Source organism: Balearica regulorum, chromosome 4 (assembly GCF_011004875.1).
Source record: "Balearica regulorum gibbericeps isolate bBalReg1 chromosome 4, bBalReg1.pri, whole genome shotgun sequence".
Classification (NCBI taxonomy): Eukaryota; Metazoa; Chordata; class Aves; order Gruiformes; family Gruidae; genus Balearica; species Balearica regulorum.
Window position 1 is genome coordinate 7,735,752 of NC_046187.1, and position 20,024 is coordinate 7,755,775.

Here is a 20,024-nt window from a genome sequence, read left to right on the forward strand (position 1 = left end):
GTTGAGCTGGCAAGGCTGCACAGGATGCACCAGTGATGGAAATTTGGGCAATTGTTGAAAAAATGCTTTCCTAAGCAAGGGCTCCCTGCAAGCCCAGAGAAATCAGTCGTGATATATGCATCGTCCTGGCTCTGGCCCAGCTATTCCTTGGCCTTGCCTGCTAATCCTCCACCCAGTCCTCAGGGTAGATCGTGGGTCGGCAAAGAGTCTTCCCTCCGCTCTGGGGGAGGGAAAAGACCGATGAAATGTTTTCTGGTGCTTGGCTCAGTGATTTGTGGCCATGCAGCCTGCTTCATGCCCAGTTTCCACAAGCCAGTCTGCACAAAGGCTCTCGATTTCAGCCTTGTTGTATCATCACTCTTCCCTCACTCCTGCACTTCCACCCTGCTCTGAGTTCTGGGTCTCAGATCCCAGACTGCCGCTCTGGGCGGTGGGGGTTTACAAAGACACGCAAAGCGTCCATCGCTAGGAGCATTCAGCATCTTCCAGAGGGGTACACCTGTGGCTTTGGTTGAGAAATAAAACATAATTCAACTCCAAAGTTTACCCATCCCAATTTAGAGCCTCTCTTGCAGCACAAGCTGTAAGACCAGAGTGCGTGAATTATAAATATAATGACAGGCGAAATGATGGACTGTGGAATAACATGATAGTGTTTAGATTGCAGATGCTCCCCTAAAATGTCTGCTAACATAAACGCCAAGAAACCTACATGCAACTATTTGAATGTGTCTTTATGGGTCTGTTTCTACCATATAAATCATTTGTTTTGCTTCTCTATGCCCTTCTTCATGGCAAAATGGTTGGGAAAAGAGACTTTCTAAATGTTTTTTCACCCCATCTGGTGGGGACGCAGCGCTGGGTAAACATTCAGTTCTGGCACCATGACAAGAACTGGTGCAGCCGCTTTTATCATCCCTGTCTTTAACTCTTTGAGCAATTTTTCTGGAGCAAATGTTAGCATTCCAACAGTCCTCTTCCTTTTATTTATTGATTGCAGGGATGTCGAGTAGCACATCTGGAAACCTGCTAGCTGCCCAGGACTACTGTTTAAATAAACTGCAACCACCATCTCTTCATTTGGTTGGTCAGAGTGGCACATTGCCACAATAAAAACAAGATCAAAATGTGATGTTTCTAATTAGAAGCTGTGTTCCTGTGGGTTTTTTTTTTTTTAGATTTTTTCAAAATAATCTATTTACTGATTTAGATAAATAGTTCTGAAAGAAATGAATCAGTGGACCTATTATTATATTTAGTTAGCTGTTCTTTGTGTACGTCCCTGGCCTGTATGAAAAACAACCATATGTTTTTTCTTTAGAAAATATTGGCCCCCGACTTATACATTCTTTCCTTCAAGAATGCAGGAGGGCAACCAAGCAAGAGAGGTTACGTCCTCCTCAGGAATTCTCTTCTGAGATAGGCTTTTGCTTCCCTTCAATCCTAATATCAAATGAAATCTGACAATGTGGTTGTGTTGGGTTTTAACACATTTTAAGACATTTCCCAGTTTGGGGTGACAAGTAAAGGATGACTGTATTGTCTAGTAATGGTAAGAAAGAGGCTGGAGGGTTAACACTGTGTGAGATTTATGTGACCAGGCTTAAAGACGTTTATACTCGTCCTGTTTTCTTAGCACACGCTGTATTTCTACTTAACAGGCAGGCTACAGTGTGAAAAGATGTTGCCTGAAAAGAATGAGTTGTGTTGTTAAAACAAACTCGGCTGTTTTAAAATCTTGTCGCTGTCGAAACAAACAAGCAACTCACAAGTTTCCGTTAGAAATCTGGTGTTTTCTATACTTTCTGTGCTTTGTCTAAATATATACATCGCTTGAGGCTTCGGTGAGCTAAACGAAGCTGACGTATGCTTACCTTGGGGCTTAGCAGTTTACGTCACGATTGCTCTCTTCTTTCGTCTTGGTTTATGCCACAGCTGTTTCAAAATGAACATTGGTTTCTGTCCCAGCTCCATTTATTTCCTGGCCCTTACGGAAGCTCTTCCTCGTGTCAATGCTGTCTATTTAAGTCTAGTGTTACTGGTTTACTATTTTACTAGTTTTATTATTTTTGCTCTTGTAATACTGGTATTAAAACTATCGTTTTAGTAGTTTTGTGTGGGTTTTTTTTAATTTATTTCTAAATCACTCGGTGGGAGAACCGAAATGGTGACAGACTCAGTTCATAGTGTTCATTTTGTCTTGCCATCGTCTAAAAATCAGGAGAGAACTGAGAGTGGCTTTTTGTAGTTGTGGGAAGCTAATATCTTACCCTTTCACAGGCCCTACAAACTGTTAGCACTTTCTAATTTTTCTCTAGAAGGCAAAAGCTGAAAAAACTATTTAGGAAGCGGGTTTACGGCAAAGTCAGTCCGATGTCCCCTGGAGAGTAACTGTCAAAGAAGAGAGCGTATCCATGCTATATGATGTGACACATTTACCCCCCCAAAGGAGATGAGGGCTTTAGCCCGTCCTTTCAGAGGACCATTCCACGAGATGCACCATCCAGCCCCAGAATACCATTTGAGGGATTTAGTCTTCTATTTGGAGTTAAACCTTCATTATTAGATGGCTATTTTCAAAAGAGTTCAGCGAGAGCCTCTGGGCTAAATCCAAGCATCTCTCTTCTCTGGGGTGTGGTGTGGGAGAGACGTATATTCCAGTTGGCAAAGGGCTCAGGCTGGCCAGTGCCAGCTGAAATACCTGTGAAAACAATGAAAATTTTTCACTCCGGTTAACATCATCGATGGAACTGCAGTTTTGAAACCAACTCAAACTGATGGTGGATTTTATTTGGACAAGGCAAGCAGAGTTAGAGATACAGGTTCAAGGTGTTTATTCTCTGTAGTTGAGACGTACTCATGGACTTTCCTAAAAGTCCTGAGTTTAAGTGCACGCCTCTCCATTCAAACATTTCTTGCGTGTGTAATTCTCTTTCTGCTTTGTTGGGATCGTGGAGAATCCAGCGAGTAATTGACGGGCTTATTCAGGATGGGATAAGCTGCTTCTAGCTGAGTTTGTTGAGTGAGCTGTTCTCCATTTCACTGCACTCAACAAAGAAAAAGAAAGGAAATTATTTTAAATAATGTAAGATGTTCTAATTTTCAGTTAATAATCTATATAAAAAAATAAACCCATTGCTAACCTATAGCCGTTAGAAGTATTATTCTTTAGAAATAGGTCTTCAGAGATTTTTCTATTGGCAGAGGCAAGAAGGTTCAGAAATTGGGGTGTTGGGAGAGAGCCAGCTATGGCAGAGCTGACATGGGAGGGGGACGTTGCAGTAGAAAAACCTGCAGACTATCCACACAAAAATACAGTAATGTTATTGAGGTCCAAGTGGTGTTGAGGAGAACTCCAGAGGTTCTGCCTCAGTATGGATGCAAATCCTATATTTGTTTTATTGGCTGTTTGGGGTTTTTTTAATAGACGAGCAGAATCCTAATGAGATTAATGTATTTCTCTTCTAGAGTCTAGGAAAGCATAAGATAAGATATAGTAACACGGCCAAAAGTTTTAATCTCTTTACAGACATTCCTGAAATTACAGTTGAAAACTTCAAGTTTTATTAGGTAACTAAATATTTTGCCTCTTTGCATCTCTCATAAGTAAAAGAAATCCTGACTATTGGTAGAAACATCATTATTTATTACGAATTTTTGGTTAGTCATAAGTGTTGGTGAGAATAGTTGTTGTCTCTTTCAAGGAACATAATTTTATGCCACCTGAAAAGATTGAGTGTAGGTGATGGTCTTTCTTATTCTATCAGATTACCTCATCACTAATGAGGTAAACAGGAATATCCAGTAACTCAAGGATGTTTCGCATCATCCAGAGTTTCTTACAAGAACCTTGTAAAAATAACAAAGGAACAAAACAGAAATAAAGGGCTACGAATACCAGCTTTGCCAGGGACGCGTGTGCCGTGAACTGTCAAAGCTGATTTCTGCTCCTTCTTAAAGGGTTAATCTAAGAAAAAGCAGTTAGCATCATCTATGATTAGGATTACAGGTTTATCTGATTAAAGTTTGAAATATTTTCAGTCATAAATGATAGAAGTATTGATCTATGGTAAGCTGAGATCAGCTGTACTAGGTACTCTACTGGATGTAGTTCAAAGAAGTTCTTACTGCTCTTTTTCAAGTAGCTTATCTGCTTGGTAAGGATATTTTTTTTCTCCTTTTTCCATCCATGTTGGGCTGGAAATTTCCATCGCACAGTTGGGAAAAAGTCCTTTCTTGCTTTGGTGGAAATACCATTGTTTTCTTCAGTTGTGCGATTATATCTTGTGTTCGTTTCTTTCAGGTAGATGTATTTAAACTGGAAAATAAGCTAGGATATAATGCTTAATATATAGGATTTAGTAGATGATCAAAAATTTCAAGGAAGAAAGAATTGTCAGTTTGTAAATTTTCAGGCTGTTACACTTCTGTTATCTCTTCATTCATCCATCTTGCTATGATTAGTTTGGAAGTTTTAAATGCAAATTAATTTAAAATTGTCATCCTTCTGCTTTCATCACTTTTATATGAAATTCTGCTCCAAATGTGCTAATGAGTTCACTGAATGTAATCTGTTTTGCAGAAGAATAAGATAACTAGAGTAGTCATTATGCTGTGCAATTTCTCAGCCTTTAAGAAATACTGAGATTTTTCCAGTCTTTGTGATCTTAAACCATTTTTTTTAAATTAAACATTACACCTTATAAAATGAAAGTCTGCTAGCTCATTCTTCAAATACAAAGCTACAAGTTCAGGAAGCCTTAATTGCAAGCATAAAACAAGTAAAACATGCACATGTGGCCTGAACACTTATCCTGCTGGTTAATCTTCACTATTTATACAGGGTGTTTTTAAAGCATAATTCAAAATCATGCATTACAGGAATTTCACTGTGGGATATTCAGGAGTCACAAGCAGTCAAAAATTGCTTTAGTCAGCAGTCCCTGCAGGAGCCAGCTTCTCTATTTTTTTCTGTTTACGGCAATAACTTATAACAAGGAGAAGTAACTTGGTGGTTTTAAGAAAATATTTTTTTAAGGTCTCCGCCTTTCTTTTAAACTGCAGTTCTACTCTTTAAATCTTTCTTTGGCCACCAGAAGCCTTGGCGGTGCCCATGGTCGTGCTGCCCTCCCAGCACTGCCCGCAGCGCCGATACAGGAGATGCACCCTTACGATCAGTCATCCGCCAGGTTTTGTATCAGCGTTATATTCGGCTGCAAAAAAATTTTCCTTAAAGATTTGTTTTCAGGAGCATATTTGGAAGAAGGCAACTTCTTGCTCTGAGACTAAGCGCAGTTCTGGCTGAGAAACCTGCGATACCTGCGTCTTTTCTGAGCACTGTCTCCAGTGACATATACCTTCGATGTTAATAGATGACAAGCGTATGTCAAGGGTTTATGGCATGTGGGATTAATGGTTGTGCCTTTTGTGGAAGGAGAATGAAACATGACAGCCACGAGTCGCTAAATGGCATCTGCTTATGTCAGCAACCCCGTATCCAGCTCACGCTGTGGGTGGTGGAGCAGGACTCTTTCAGCCTTTCTTTCATACATTTTGAAATTTGCTGAACAAAAGCAGCAATGGGGAAAAATGCTAAACTGGAGGGATATATTATCTACTGTTTCTCAGATGTGTAAGTGATAAGTTTATGATAATGTGCGTGTGTATGTGTAGAACAAGATTGTTATGTGGAACAGCTTGAAGTTGTGTTAAATGCATTCTATACTTTTGCTTTATTGCATGTGTTTTGGTCTCGGTCTGTATCTCTGTTCCAGCAGGTCCAGCTCTGTAATAGTGCAACAGTGTTGTTTTTTTTTTTCCCCTCTCTGGGTAAACAGCTGCAGGTAACTTGTTCAGATGAGCAGGTCAGAGGAAAAGAACAGGGATAAGGAAATGTATATACACCAGAGAACTTAAAACTCTCTCTATATGTGCATACAAGTCCCGCCATTTCAACAGCATATTTAGATGTATGGCAGTGAAATTCTGGAAACTGCAAAGCTTAGTGAATTCGTCAGATGCGGTCAGCCAGGAATTTTGATAGGAAACTGTCCAAATTTAAAAATCATTTGGATAAAAACAGATGAGAGATCCCATCTTGCATCACTGTTTGGGATAAGGATTTCTTTTGCACTGCCAAAACATGTGTGAGTGGGTGTGTTTGTGGACGTGCATCAGCCTAAGTGTGGCTGGAGATGTCATTCCTTGAACAAGGTTGGACTCTTGTCTAATGAATTTTTTTTTTTTTTTTTACTTTTAATGCCTTATGTTTCCAAATTTAGGTCTGTTTGCTCTCAGCTTCTTTAGGCTGGTAGATGAGGGAGGATATTGAGTTTTCTAATATCTGTTTTTCTTGTCAGATAAACCTTGCACATGTACAGATCTATCCCAACAGTTCCCTTGTTTTTTGAAGTACGTGTTCTGTTAAATCAGCTTTGGGAACAACCACTACTTTGTACCTAACTACGACAAAAACTCAGATTTGACACGCTCAGAAATTTGGAAAATCTCAGTTCCTGCATGGTCTCATTCACCAGTCACCCGCTGAACTGAATGAGAGTAGGGCTAGCTTCTAAGCTCTTTATTATGTTTGGTTTTTAACTACGTATTTCAGCTTTTGCCTCAAAATATACGAGGTTCACCAGTTTTTTAAGACTTAGTATGGAAGCCTGCAGTGAAAAATTGAGTAAGAGGAAAACAAAACGCAATCAACATATCCAGCCAGGACGAGTATTTGTGGTGCAATCTTGTAAAATGAACTACTTATTTTTCTCATTTCACATACACACTTTCTTTTGTGTTCCTGGTAAATAAGTTAATTGAAGGTCATCCACGTTTCAAATCAAGCTCTGTGTATACTGGAACTCCAAAGTGTGATGCAAGCTAGTTGCATTTTAACTTACTCTAGCTCCATATTTGTTTTAAAAGTCACCAGTTGTGTGAGGCTCAGCACACTCTGTCTGCATTTAAATGCTTTTAGAAAGATTGGCCGCTTTATTGTGAGAAAGGCCTTGTTTACTTGAGCGAAAAAGTTAATGCTCTGTAATAACGCATACAACTTCTAGTCCTGGGACTCATTCTCTGAGTGTTTGACTAGAGAAGTGCAATCCGCTTTGTTGCAAAGCAACGCATTTCAGTAAAGCAAAAATTCCATTTCTGTTAAATCGCTTTCCAATTTTCGGGATAATGATGTGTTTAATTTACCACAAAACACGGTAAACTGCCTGCAGTATGAGTTTCGATTAGTCATTTAGATTCATTTTATTTAAGTGTAATCCCTTTTTTTCAATTTAGTGAAATGTATCTGTAGGGTTTTTGTTTAAGTTTATTGTTAGTTTCCTAGCACTTAATTTTGATATTTTAATGCTGGCAAAAACTTTGAGTGCCTGGTTTCTGAAAGGAATGATAGTTTTGTTATCTGCTGTGCTAACTGTGGCACAGACCGGACCCAGAAGCCGTTAAAGCTTCAAACAATAACGTGTTGAACACGTTCTCCTATTTCTAATTTTTACTGTGAGCCATACATTACCACACAGCCAAGATAATTTCCAATAGCATCATCTTTTCCTGAGCTTTCTTGAAGATGGTAAATGGCTTTGCAGGTTTCTTTCAATAGTTTTCTTTTACTGCTCCAGTCCCCTAAGCACTCTGATCCTTCCTCGCTCGTCCTGACGTCCAGCTGTGGTGTGGAGACCTGAAGATGCGCTGGAGCATATGGTGCCATGTGTTTGGGGATTACAGGGACCCGAGAGGGCTTACCTTCCCCGTTCTGCAGGACAAGGGTGGATGAAGAGAGTAGGTGGCGCTCCCTTCTTCTGAAGGTGCATGAGTAGGCCAAGGTGAAAGTGAAAGCGGTCTTTAGGTGCATCCCTTGTGGATGACTTTGTGGCTCGTAAGCATTAGCACCAATTAGGAGAATGAGTGACTTATGATGAGTTCACCCAGAAATGTTTGTCCTCTCGTTGCTGGTTATCCTGCATTTGGGAGGTAGAAATTGTCAGGTTAAATGTCACCATCCTGCATTTAGTTTCCTTTCTTCTATTTGTGTTGCTGCACATAGCCAGTATTTTTCTTCCCCCTTCTCCTGGATGAGGGGAGGAAAAATTTGAGAGGGCGCGTTAAACTTCTAAGCTGTCGCATTTCCACTACCGTCACATTTTTGCGGCAATCAGTCGCAAACAAGCGTTGGCGAATGGGGCGAAAGACCAGCTTGTAGGTCTTTGCCGGTCCTGCCTTGCTGGGAGAAAAGAGGTCCTGCCCCCATGCTGCTCCCTGCCCGCCCCACGGTCCCCCACGGCCATTTCTTCACGTCACCTCCTCCACGTCCCACGCGGAGAGGGGAGCCACAGCCCCGCGCTGGCCAAGCCCGAGGTGGCCTCTTGTACCCACCCCACCCCCCCGTAACGCGTCCTCCACCGTGGGCCTCCGAGGAGCAGGCTCCCAAGGTCTGCTCCTTCTCTTCGTCCCCAGACACATGTTTACTTGCAGATGTAAGCAAAAAGCTTAAATTTTTGGAAGAACATCCGTGGGAAGCAATTTTCTTCCTGAACTCAGCGTTACTATTTTGACACTATCCCAGGTTAATCTTCATGTCAGCTGTGACGTGTGGACGTTTGTGGGACTGTCTGCTTAATGTATATGTACAGCTGTCACCTAGAAAATAAACCGTTCAGTTCATAGAAACAGACCACAGCACACAGAGATGGGAAATTCAAAATAGTAATAATAATATAATATTAATGTCATCATCTTTAAAATTTAAAAGATTTGATATTCACTGAACAGTCGATCCAATCTCTCCCATTTGGTTTGCATAGTTAACTTTATGTTTTCCAGTGATCAATCATTTCATGGTTCTTTCTTTCCTCCGCCTTTCTAGAAAACTTTTTTTCAGCATGGATGTCCTAAGCCTCTGTGAGACATGGTGTTTTGGGATTTGGGAAAAAAAAAAAAAAAGTATTAGTGGTATAGCACTAGAAAGAAATAGGTGCTGCTTCTACTGAAAAATAGTTCGGACTGTTATGAAAAATTGGTAGAAATTTTAGTGTAAGTTCACTAAGGGAAAAGTGTATGTTTCTTTGTGGATCTGGCCCTCAGGGCTGTTTGTAGGAGTACTCCGAGGCTTGCGTGGCTGTGTACAGCAGTTTTATATAGGTTGTAACATGCCTGGTTTATTAAAAACAGTTTGGGGGCATCTTGAGTGTTTGGCTAATACTGCAGAACTTACACAGAATTTACTACACTTATTTATGCAAAATATTAAGTTTGAAGAAAAAAAGGGATGATACTCCAGCATAATAAGAATAACCGACTTGGGGAAGATTTGCTATCGAAGCAAAACTAAGAAATCTGGGAACTCAGCCTGACCATGGAAACTACTTCTCTCACCACAAATATGACATGTACATTTTATGAAACCTACTTATTACCAGGGGCCAAATTTTGTGGTCCTTATGCAAGCACAACTTTCACTGAAAGTTCACTGAGGACGGTAGAATTTGGCCCCAAGCTATTTCTTTTCCATAGAAAATTACTTCATTTGTAATTTCCTCTTCTTATATTTCTCAGTAACTGCAGAAATGTGAGCTAGTCATTTAATTTCAAGTGAATAAAAGCTTTGAGGAGTCTCTGTGAAATTGCAACTTTATCTTTCAGTGTAATAGAATAAAGGAGTAAATTTGTGGACGTGATGTTTTACTTAGAGGGTAAAAAAACCCATATTTGGATAACTGCATAGACAGGAAACCAATGTAAATACGTGAGTTTTTCCATCTAAGTAAAATGAGAAGGATTTGGGATTTTGAACTGAAGAGCAGTGACTTGGGATGTTGCAAACAGCTGAATTAATATTGGACTTCTGGGATGTTTCTGCGAGCACAACGCAGCCGCAAGCTAACGCTGAATGAGATCTGGGTTACTTACATTACCCTAGCTAATTTTATTAGTGTGGTGCTCAACCTTGGCTGGTATATTCACTTCTCTGAGGCTAATATAAATACGTCCGTACTGCGCTGTGCACTGCCTCCAACTGCACAAGCATCCAACGGGGAAGTGGAATCGGAGAATAATGGCATGGAATATATGGGGAGCTGAGGCGGGGGCTGGGATTTGACCCTTGGAGAGTTTGTTTGGTACCCTGCAAATTCAGATTCCTCAGAGAGGAATGGGAGCTGAGGCTGCTTGGAGTCAAATGGTTGAGCTAAAAGCTGCTGCTATCGGTGTAATCCTGAGCAGGACAATATCCATAGCGCGCAAGCAGCTATTACATCTGGCATCCCTTCTGACCATTTCCAGTATGTGACCAAAGGTTTCATAGCCACACGGGAGAAAGAGCAAACCCATTGCTGTTAGCGTATGGCCACGCGGTGCTTTGCCGGCAGACGTGAACGCGTTCTTCCCGTTCTCCTCTCTCCGGCACAGCTAGCGCGGCACAGAGCCCGAGTTCGGTGCTCCCCGCTGGGATGGGCCAGCCTGCAGAGCCGCGCTGGAGCCAGTCCCATCGCCCCAGCATCAGGTTGCCTCTAAAGGAGCGGTTTGGAGGAGCTGCTGCTGCAGGTCATTTGTGTGAATAAACCGATAGCGTGAATTTTCCAGCGTTGGCTCTTTGCGTTAGCAAATAAATCTAAAACAATGAGTTTCAGGTTTTAGCTGCGAGTTCGCTTTCTTTTCCAGGCTGAATTGCGTTACTGATGCTCTTTGAATGTGACTTAACCAAGATTAATTTCTGAATTATGTATAAATTGTTTAATCACCTGTGAAACTTAACAACTTTCAACTTTTCATTTCATTAGCTGCTAGATGAATGTCGATTAAATGTGTTTGGAAGGCCAGAGCTTGATGACACATGCAGCAAACACCATTGAGGACTCTGTTTCATTTAATGCAGTAATAATAAACACTCCGCGGGCAATATTTCAGCAATCAAGAACGCTTTTGCAGTCTTTTCTATCTATAAGTGTTTGGCTAAATGACAAAATCGGGGGAGAGGATAAAAAATGAGTCAGGCTTATTGCCTTAATGTAGCCTTCCTGGCTGAAAGTATATTAATTGGCAAAATGAATTACCTCAGACTAGAGCAGAGAAAGGCCTCCATTGTGCGAGGCTGTGGCATGAAACCTATACTCTTTGGCTCGTATGTTCTTTCCTCGATGTCGTGATCCGGCCCGTCCGATCAGCAGGCTTCAAAGTCAGCCTTGCGAGATTTATAGCGCCATTCAATTGGAAGCTCTTTCCTTCAGCCGGTCTGCGCGTTAAGCCAAGTTACTTTGAAGTATTTAACGGTGAAAAACCTCCTTCCCGTGCGCAAGCTGCTCCCAGCTTCTTCCCGGGTTGCAGTGTGGTGGTACTTCAACCTGCAAGGGTTAACATGTGGGAAAGCGGATCGTTATTTCTTCTTTTATGCAAGACCTCGGTGTCTGGAGCCCTTGCCAGGACCACATAAGACCTAAGAGCAGAGCTTGCCTCCTCCCCAGCCCTAAGGTTGAGGTCCAGCAATAACTTAGGGGAGCAGCGACCCGATCGTCTGCTGAGTTGGAAGCACTGGGGCAGTCACACGAGGACTGCCTGCCTTTCGTCAAACGAAAGCCCTGTGTAAGATGCTTCCCTTGCGGCAAGGGCTCAAACCAGTCTCTGGCCCAAAGCATTTCATTATCATCGATTTTTCCCAGTCTAGCAAATGTTGAATAGTTCTATCTCTTTGAGGCTGAAGGGGAAGGTGATGCAATCCTGGGTAAAACAGGCACGGTTGTCATCTGTCTTTTCAGTAAAAGGGGCCATAACTCATGTGTTTTATGCTCTACTATCATTCTCTCATTATCCTTTGTGTTATGTATCCAAAGAAAGGAACGATACCATTTTTTTCAGGGAAGAATTTGGTTAGCAGAAGATGTCTTGCTGATTTTTGGCTAAAAATAAGTGTAATAGACTGGCAAAACTAACATGAACTTGTAAAACTCTTCATTGTCTTTTTTTGGACTTGACAAAGGAAAAGCTTAAGAGAATAAATGCTGAGAGATTGCACATGAATAAACATGCTATTTCTGACTTGTTTCTGCTCATCAGAGTTAAGCATTAGAATAACAAGGAGGACGAAAGCCGTAGGTTGAATACGCTCGGTCTGATTTCCCATCCAAGCGAGCATTATTTGCTGCTATAGATGGTTGCTTCTACGAAGAAATTGAGTCTGAACGGGGCTGCTGACTGTGCAACCTTCTCACCCGCTCAGAGAAGGTCTTCCCAGGTCAGGGGTGCGACCGGCAGCGGAAAAGTCGCGTGGAAAGCTGGGGTTTGCCACTGTTCCGCTCTATTTGTTCTGTGGATAAATAAATTGAGGGCTAGAGTCTTCACGGCTGTCAGTGTGCCACCTTTAAACATCTTCTCTTAGAGAAATAGGAAAGGCAACCGCATGTTCAAATTGGTCCTAATTGTTACAGGAAGGCTTCTGAGCGGTTCCAAGACCATCTTTTTCCACTGAGCTTGTATTACAAAATATTTCTGGAATTAGATGGAGCAAGAAAAAAATAACAACTTTTTTTTTTTTTTTTCCTTTCACAAGTTGTACTTTCTGTTGGAGGTGCCTTTGAAACAAATCTGACCCTTTCTTGTATGCTGAATTGGTTTTCTTGTTCTGTGAACTGTGACATGCTGAAGCGCTAGGCTTTAAATCGGGGATGGCAGAGCTCGGATTAGCACGGTGGTATTTGTAACCTCTAGCATTTTGTATCCCGCTTTCCCGCAGGATCTCCTGCTCTCACTGGCACTGGAACCATTGCTGTCACGGTGGATGATGTCAATGACAATGTCCCCACATTCGCCTTTAATGTGTATTCTGCCACTGTTCCGGAGGATGCTCCTACGGGGACAGATATTTTGCTCGTAAACTCCTCAGATGCTGATGCTTCTACAAATGCTGTTATTAGGTAGGTCGTTTGCTGTTGCTGTATGTAATACTGCCTCATACCTTGCCTGAAGATTTTTTTCCCCAGTGTCCATCACCCACGAGCCATAAAGCTGTAAGACACAAAAGGACAGCTCTACATGTGCATCTAAATTATATCGGCAAATCTGGTGCTTTTTTGTTGTTGTTGTTGTTGTTGTTGTTGTTTATAGGCTTTTAGAATTATATTAAGGACAAGTAGAGTTGCAGTGTTATTTTAGGTTTTTTGCAAAGTGAAAAGCAAACAAGTTTACTTTGCACCCAAGTGGAATTGTTAACAGGCTAGATTTATATTTATCAATAAGTGCAAAGGTAGATGAATTAAAAAAAAAAACAAAAACAAAGAAACCCTGAAACTTCAAATAATATCATAAATGGATTAAGCACTTCAGCTTGCAGTCTTTATATATACATTCTCTGCATTAAGAAATACAATATAGGCTGTGAATGATCATCATTCCTGACTGCCATCAGCTTGCGTAGCCTTTGGAAAGGCTTTTGCCTTCTACTTAGCATAGCTTTTAGAATTGGGGCCTTGTAATGAAGGATATAGTTAATAGATAGAATACAAATCTTTGAAAACGTATCCCTGAAGAAGCTAGAAAGCCTTGGAGGCTGACAGCCGCCTTAAATATGAATCGAAGGAGCTTTCGGGAAGGGCTTGGCGGGGAAGAGGAAGATGTACTTTTCAAACGTCATTAACAAATTTGCTACAAAAGCTGACTTTGGGGCAGAGTTAAATAATATTATAGTACAGAATGTATTTTGCAGTTCTGACTAGAACTTGCATTCTTAAGCTAGGCAAATCTAGAAAATCAGTATCACTTTTTTTGCATAAAAATGTCCAAACTAGTGGATAGTGTTAATTTTGTGATAGCATACGTATATTTGGGGAAGGCTTTGGTATCTTATTTTGAAACTTAAGTGTTTTTTTCAAACCTAACTGTAGTTTAGATAACTGCTTGTGCACGCATGGATGCTTTTATAATAAATTAGCTGAGCAGGTACCGTATCACCCAACATGCTAATACAGATGTTAGGGGAGACACCGCTGAACGGGCAACGGAAACCTCTACCTGCCTAGCTGCTGCGTTCACATCTTTTCATGCACTAAGCAATTTTCATGTTTCAAGCCAACATGTTCCTTGGGTAAATTTATGGTCAGTTAATGTCTTCAGTTTAGAATGAAAATTGCACAAGGCGAGGTGTAAAGTTTATCCCGTTTGGAAAACCAGTAAAAAGTTAGAATCTGGTATTTTTGCTTTAAATGTCACATGGTTTGCAGAGCTCAGTTGATGCAACTTAACTGGGCACTGGGCTGAACCTGGGCCGTTCCCAGTTTCGCAGACAAGAGTGATGAAGATGCTGAGTGACAGTGACAAGCTGAAGATCATCCACTGAGGACTAATTTATTGTGAATGGAGTACAAAGCAGATTCGGATTAGTTATTAACTGGAAGGACACGTAGGTAATGTCATCACATTTAACTATTATGACTGCAAACACCTGTATCTCTGTTTCCAAACTTACAAAACAGGCTACGAAAGTAGCTTTGTTATTTATTTCTGTTAGTTCACCTCAGTCCATTCCTCAAAGTGCCTAAAAAGATCACTGTGGTTGTCACTTTTTTAAAAAAAAGGAAGTAAAATAAAACAGAACTATGTTATGGCAAAGCAAGTGTGTATAAAGTACTGTAATATTTTCTTTCCAACTAGCTACAAGCCAAAAATAGAAACCTGATGTTTTGGCATCTTTAAATATTTGAAAAGCATCCAAAATTACCATTTATTAAATTGTTAAACAATGAAGCTTTTAATTCTATTCGTTCTTACTCTAAGAAACTATTTCTGACTAGAAAAGAGAATTCCATACAAAGCATGAATGATTGTAATGATTGCATCCCATAATCAGAAATTATCAGGGTGCTCTCGGATTTCTTTAATGTGGCTGAATTGCTTTAATATCTCTGCCATTAGTCTTTGTCATTCACTCAGTACCTCATAGTAGAATAGTTGACAAAAATATTTTTTTTGTTCGTTAGTAGCTATTTAAAAATTGTTGTCAGTTTTGTTTTACACTTTGTAGACTCAGGAACATACTTTGTTTTTCTTGGACAGAATTTGTCCAGATTCAGCATTTAGAGTAATGCAAATCTTAAAATATGGCTGATATTGCAAAACTGGTAAAATCTAGAGGGACCAGAACACGTCAGGTCTCTTGTCAGAGGAGTTCTTCTCAGAACCCCTTTTCAGTCTTGTTAGAGCCTGTTTCAAAATCAAATCTTTGGTTTCCAATGATGGTATGTAAAATCCTCTGCTAAAGTTTTCACGTAAGGTCAAAAATATGGACTGTGTTTTGCAAGAAGTACATAAACTGCGAAACTGTTATATGTCCATACGTACCAACTCTTTTTCTCTTATTTCTGGTGATAACCTATGACATCATTAAAGGAGGCTGATGAGGTTGTTAACGGCAATGCACACATGAGCAGTCTTGTTCAAGATAGTATAGATAAGAGGGGTCAGCACAGACTAGTCGAAAGGCCAGATTTTAAGTGCTTCAGTCAAATCCCTTTTTATGCGAGTTGTCACCATTAAAGTTTCGGGGGGGGGGGGTTGGTTGTTTGTTTTGGGGGGGTTTTGGCTTGAGTTTGGAATTTTTTGGTAACTGTGCTGAGACACACTTATATTGTCCTATTGGTTTGCACGCAGTGGTACTCAGACTGTCCTGTCACAAATGTAATTTGTCTTTATTGTCTTTTTATTAAAAAAAAAATAAATGTTTTCATAGCATCTTTCCGATGCTAAAGCTTGAGCCGTTCTGTATATGTGGAAATACAGACGAGAAAGTCTCTGTTTTCTGCAACACCTCACATGGGGTTAACACGTTGCAAAGTACAGACAAAATTTGCCCGTGCTGCTGGTATTTAGGGAGATTTAAGTGGCGCATTAGGCTTTGTGCACATTCTTTCCACCCTAGATGCACATTGCTATGGCTGGAGAATAATTACATATGACCATCATATTCTATCATAATTAAGCAATTAAAGTATGCTCATGGCATTCTGTAGAGATTAATGACTGAACAGGAGAAGGTGCCACAGCTTATTACACAGGCTGGCTATCAATTCCTGAGGTAAAGCTTCTGGCCTCTGTTATCATTTCTCTTCTGATTTTCAAAAGGTGAAGATAGGAATATTACTCTTCTTTCATAAAAGCTATTTTCTTCTGAATCTTTTGTAGAATTGTGTACCTCAAAAAAGCCTCTATTGTGCTGTACCAGGCTTCTCTGAAGAAGCAATGCTAATCACGGCTGTGTTGGGTTTTGTCAGGGTTATAATACGGGAATTGTTCATTTTAGCCAGTTTTCGTTTCCTTTGTTTTGTAGAAACCCCATTGTCTGAATTAATAAAAAATTTAATAATAACCGATAACCTTTAAAAATACAGCCCAGTGCTCCACATATCTTTGAGATTCCTTCTGTACGAACACAAGCTGGGTGAGCGTTCCAAGAGAAGGGACAAATTCACCGTGCTAGTAAGCCAGAGGTAGCCCGCACGACGCACTGCAGTAAGCACACGGTCAGTTCTTACCAAATCACATCTTTGCACACACACGCAGATGTGTGCACATACATATACACCCATCAAGGATCAAATTCGGGTCCCATTTAGCCTCTATTAATGTAGTTCTGTGGTTACTAATTTGCTATGAATTACTATGAATTAACATTGAAATCTTGAATAACAAAACTTAGCTCAGTATCAGGAAACAATATGAATTACAAATCCTCATATTATTTTGTAAAATTGGCATCCTTTTATTTAGAAAGTAGTATTTTTTCTAATTATATTCTGTAGATTCAGTTAAGAGGTATGTCAGCCTTTTGGAATAACACTGTTTTTAGCCCAGGGAAATAAGTACTAGAGGATGCTTCCAGTAGGCAATTTTGAGAGTACATCCAACTGTATCTCCAAATGTGCAAAGGCTCAGTCTGCTCCTCATTTATTAGAAATCGATCTGTATTAAGCAACTACACTTGGAGATCCTCAGAAATGTAATTTATGACAGGTCTCAAAATATGGAAGAGGGAAAAAAGTGAAGACAGATGGACAGTTAGAAGAAAATCTGTGTGTTGATACCCATCAGCATAGTGGCCTGAGGAGTATAGAAAATTGTCATTATCTTAAGGCAGCAGGCTGCCTTATGAAATACTAATCGAATTTTTCTTCCTTGTTTTTTTTCTTTCAAACAGCTACAGGCTTACCGGTGGCAATTCACAGTTCACAATCAACCCATCAACAGGGCAAATCATCACCAGCGCTCTCCTCGATCGAGAGGTGAGGGAGAACTACACTTTGGTGGTGGTGGCCAGCGATGGGGGCTTCCCCAGGGCTCTCTCCAGTTCCACCAGCGTGCTCGTCTCCGTCGCCGATGTGAATGACAACCCACCCAAATTTCAACACCATCCCTACGTCACCCACGTCCCATCGCCTACCACTTCAGGTAACGTGATCAGTGGCAGTGCTTGGGATGCTTCACATTGCATAAACGTCTTACCAAATGCAAAGCTGTGCCACGAGAAATGTTTCTGAGATGTTCCTCTGCAGCTATTTTCCAGGTTTTCTTATCTTTGTGTTGCATGGGAATGAATAGCAGCAAGGCTCAGTATATCACTTGCAATTCAGCAATTTTTTTTTTTACTTTGTTCCTTCCATCCAAATTCAATTATTTTCCTGCAGTTATGTAAAGAAGACATAGTGTAAACGAACACCCACTCAAACAAGTGATTTAATTACTTTGCCAAGGTTAGGAAGGCAATGGCCTCTTTTTTCCTCTGAAATTCTTTTCCTGCATGTAGATGTTCTTTTTCCACCCTGAGCAATTCTTAAAGAGGATTTTGTCAACCTCTTCCAAAAAGGCTGTACCTATATCAGATGTTAACTATATTGCCTTTGCTTGAGCCAAGTGGTGAAGTGAAATAAAATAAAAGTAAAGCCAAGCAGAAACCTTCCTTTTGTGTAACCTACACCCAAATTGAAGTGACTTCACTCAATGCAGGATTTAATTTCTGATTCAGTTTATGTTTAAACTAGCCTGATAAATAAATACATTAGAAATGGGTAAGTCCAAAATACTAATGTTTTCTATTTGCGGAATTGGCATTGCAACGGGAAAGAAAGGAGAATATGTGTATTTGCATGAGGATGGAGATAATTTACTGAAAGATACTGCCATTCTGAGATTTTTTTTTTTTCCCAAGATTTAAAATGCGCTAATACCAGGACCTCTACTACCTCAAAACAGTAAAAGGATTTTATGACATGATCACTGTATTACCACAGATCCACCAAACTGCAGTCAGCGTGGTTGGCTGTGGAAGTCAGGGGCGCTGTGTGTTTCCACATGCATATGCATACATGGATATGTGATGCCTACAGAGAGGATTCCAAGACAAATGGTTTACAAAACAAATTTTCCTTTAAAAGAACAAAAAAAAGGAAAAAAAAGGGCTTATTTCCATGTGTTGGGTTTTCTCTCTAATTTTTAAACAATTGCAAATACTTCTCCTTTTTATGGAAGAATGAATTTGTTTACATTTCTTCCCTGTTTCCAGAACGGCATTATGAAATTATTTTATTATTGCATTGGTGAATCTTTCTGTATTCTGACTAGGGCACAGTGCCTTTGTGTGGTTCTTTTTGGGGTGTTTCTTTAAATGGGTTTATGAGGAGTGCACATAGGTTTAACTGATGTTTTCTGGCAATATCTTTTTGGATACTTTTTGTATATAACCCGTTATAACTAGAAACATATAGAAAGCCTAAGCTATGTTTATTCTGTTTTTAACTTAGCAAAAACCTGGGGATGCATGTACTTTTTAATTTGCAGCTTCCTCACTTGATAGTTCACTTTCATTTGAAAGGAAATGTTAATATCTTTTCACATTATTTTGAAAGGCTGCTGACAATGATGCTACTAGCAGGCATGGTGTCCATTTAAGAAACAAAACAAAACAAAAAGACCAACAAAAAACCTAAAACCACAAAACTCCATGACTTTATTGCAGTCCAATATAGCATCTGAAATAGTTTTTCCAAAAAAAAAAAAAAAAAAAAAGAACAAATCCTCACAACTTGATTAAGAATTCTGCTTTTATTCCAATCACAGTATATCTAGTGTACGTTTTGAAAGAAAAGGCTTAATTTCCTTGTTATTCTTAAGAGGGAACTACTACTAATAATAATTAATAATATAATTTGCTTAACTGAAGAAAAAAGCTTAATTTTTTCCTGTCCCAGTTCTCACAAGGATTTGAATACTGTTCGTGTCTAAATATTCCTCCCTCTGGAGTACAAATCATTGCACATGACAAATAGTGACATGAAGTATAGTTTTAAGGGGACGCTGTCAAAGTCATTCCTGCCTGTAAATGATTTTGCCTTCAGAGGTTGAAAACAACATGATTTTTATACAGGAGTGGGTATTTTTCTAAATTTCAGAACCAGTAAAACATCAGCAGAGTGTTCTGCAAATTGGTTGGACAGTGTCAAATTTGAAGGACGTGCCCTGCATTAGGTCTGTAAACTCCAGTGCAAAAGAACACCCTGGATTCTCCTTGCAGATAGGCAAATATAGACGTTAATGCAAACGGTGCCTGGATAGTCGAACTCATTGTGAAGCGTGAATTCTGAAGACCTGAAACATAATATGTTCATGTTATTGCGCTAGTATGCAATAGTTTTGTATTTCTATGTGATTTTACCCCTATCTCAGAGGACGAGCATGCTTTTAAAAATGTGGTCCTATTAGTTACTGTCCTCAGAATACTCTTATAACATCAGAAGCAAAAGGCTATTGGGGTTGGAGCGAGTCCAGAGGAGGGTCATGAAGATGATGAGAGGGCTGGAGCCCTCTTATTTTGATAGGCTGAGAGAATTGGGGTTGTTCAGCCTGGAGAAGAGGAGGCTCCGGGGAGACCTTACAGCAGCCTTCCAGCACCTAAAGCGCCTACAAGAAAGCTGGAGAGGGACTGTTTACAGGGGCATAGAGCGATAGGACAAGGGGGAATGGGCTTAAGCTGAAGGGGA

General features: G+C 40.1%; 1 protein-coding gene across 1 annotated transcript in view; it reads left to right on the forward strand.

The window, feature by feature from the left end:
• Window positions 1-20,024, forward strand: part of FAT4 (FAT atypical cadherin 4) — a 145,899-nt gene that overhangs the window by 91,480 nt on the left and 34,395 nt on the right. The window contains exons 7-8 of the mRNA XM_075751114.1: window positions 12,737-12,917; window positions 17,189-17,439. Coding sequence (XP_075607229.1) covers window positions 12,737-12,917; window positions 17,189-17,439 — 432 coding nt within the window. The remainder of the gene's footprint in view (window positions 1-12,736; window positions 12,918-17,188; window positions 17,440-20,024) is intronic.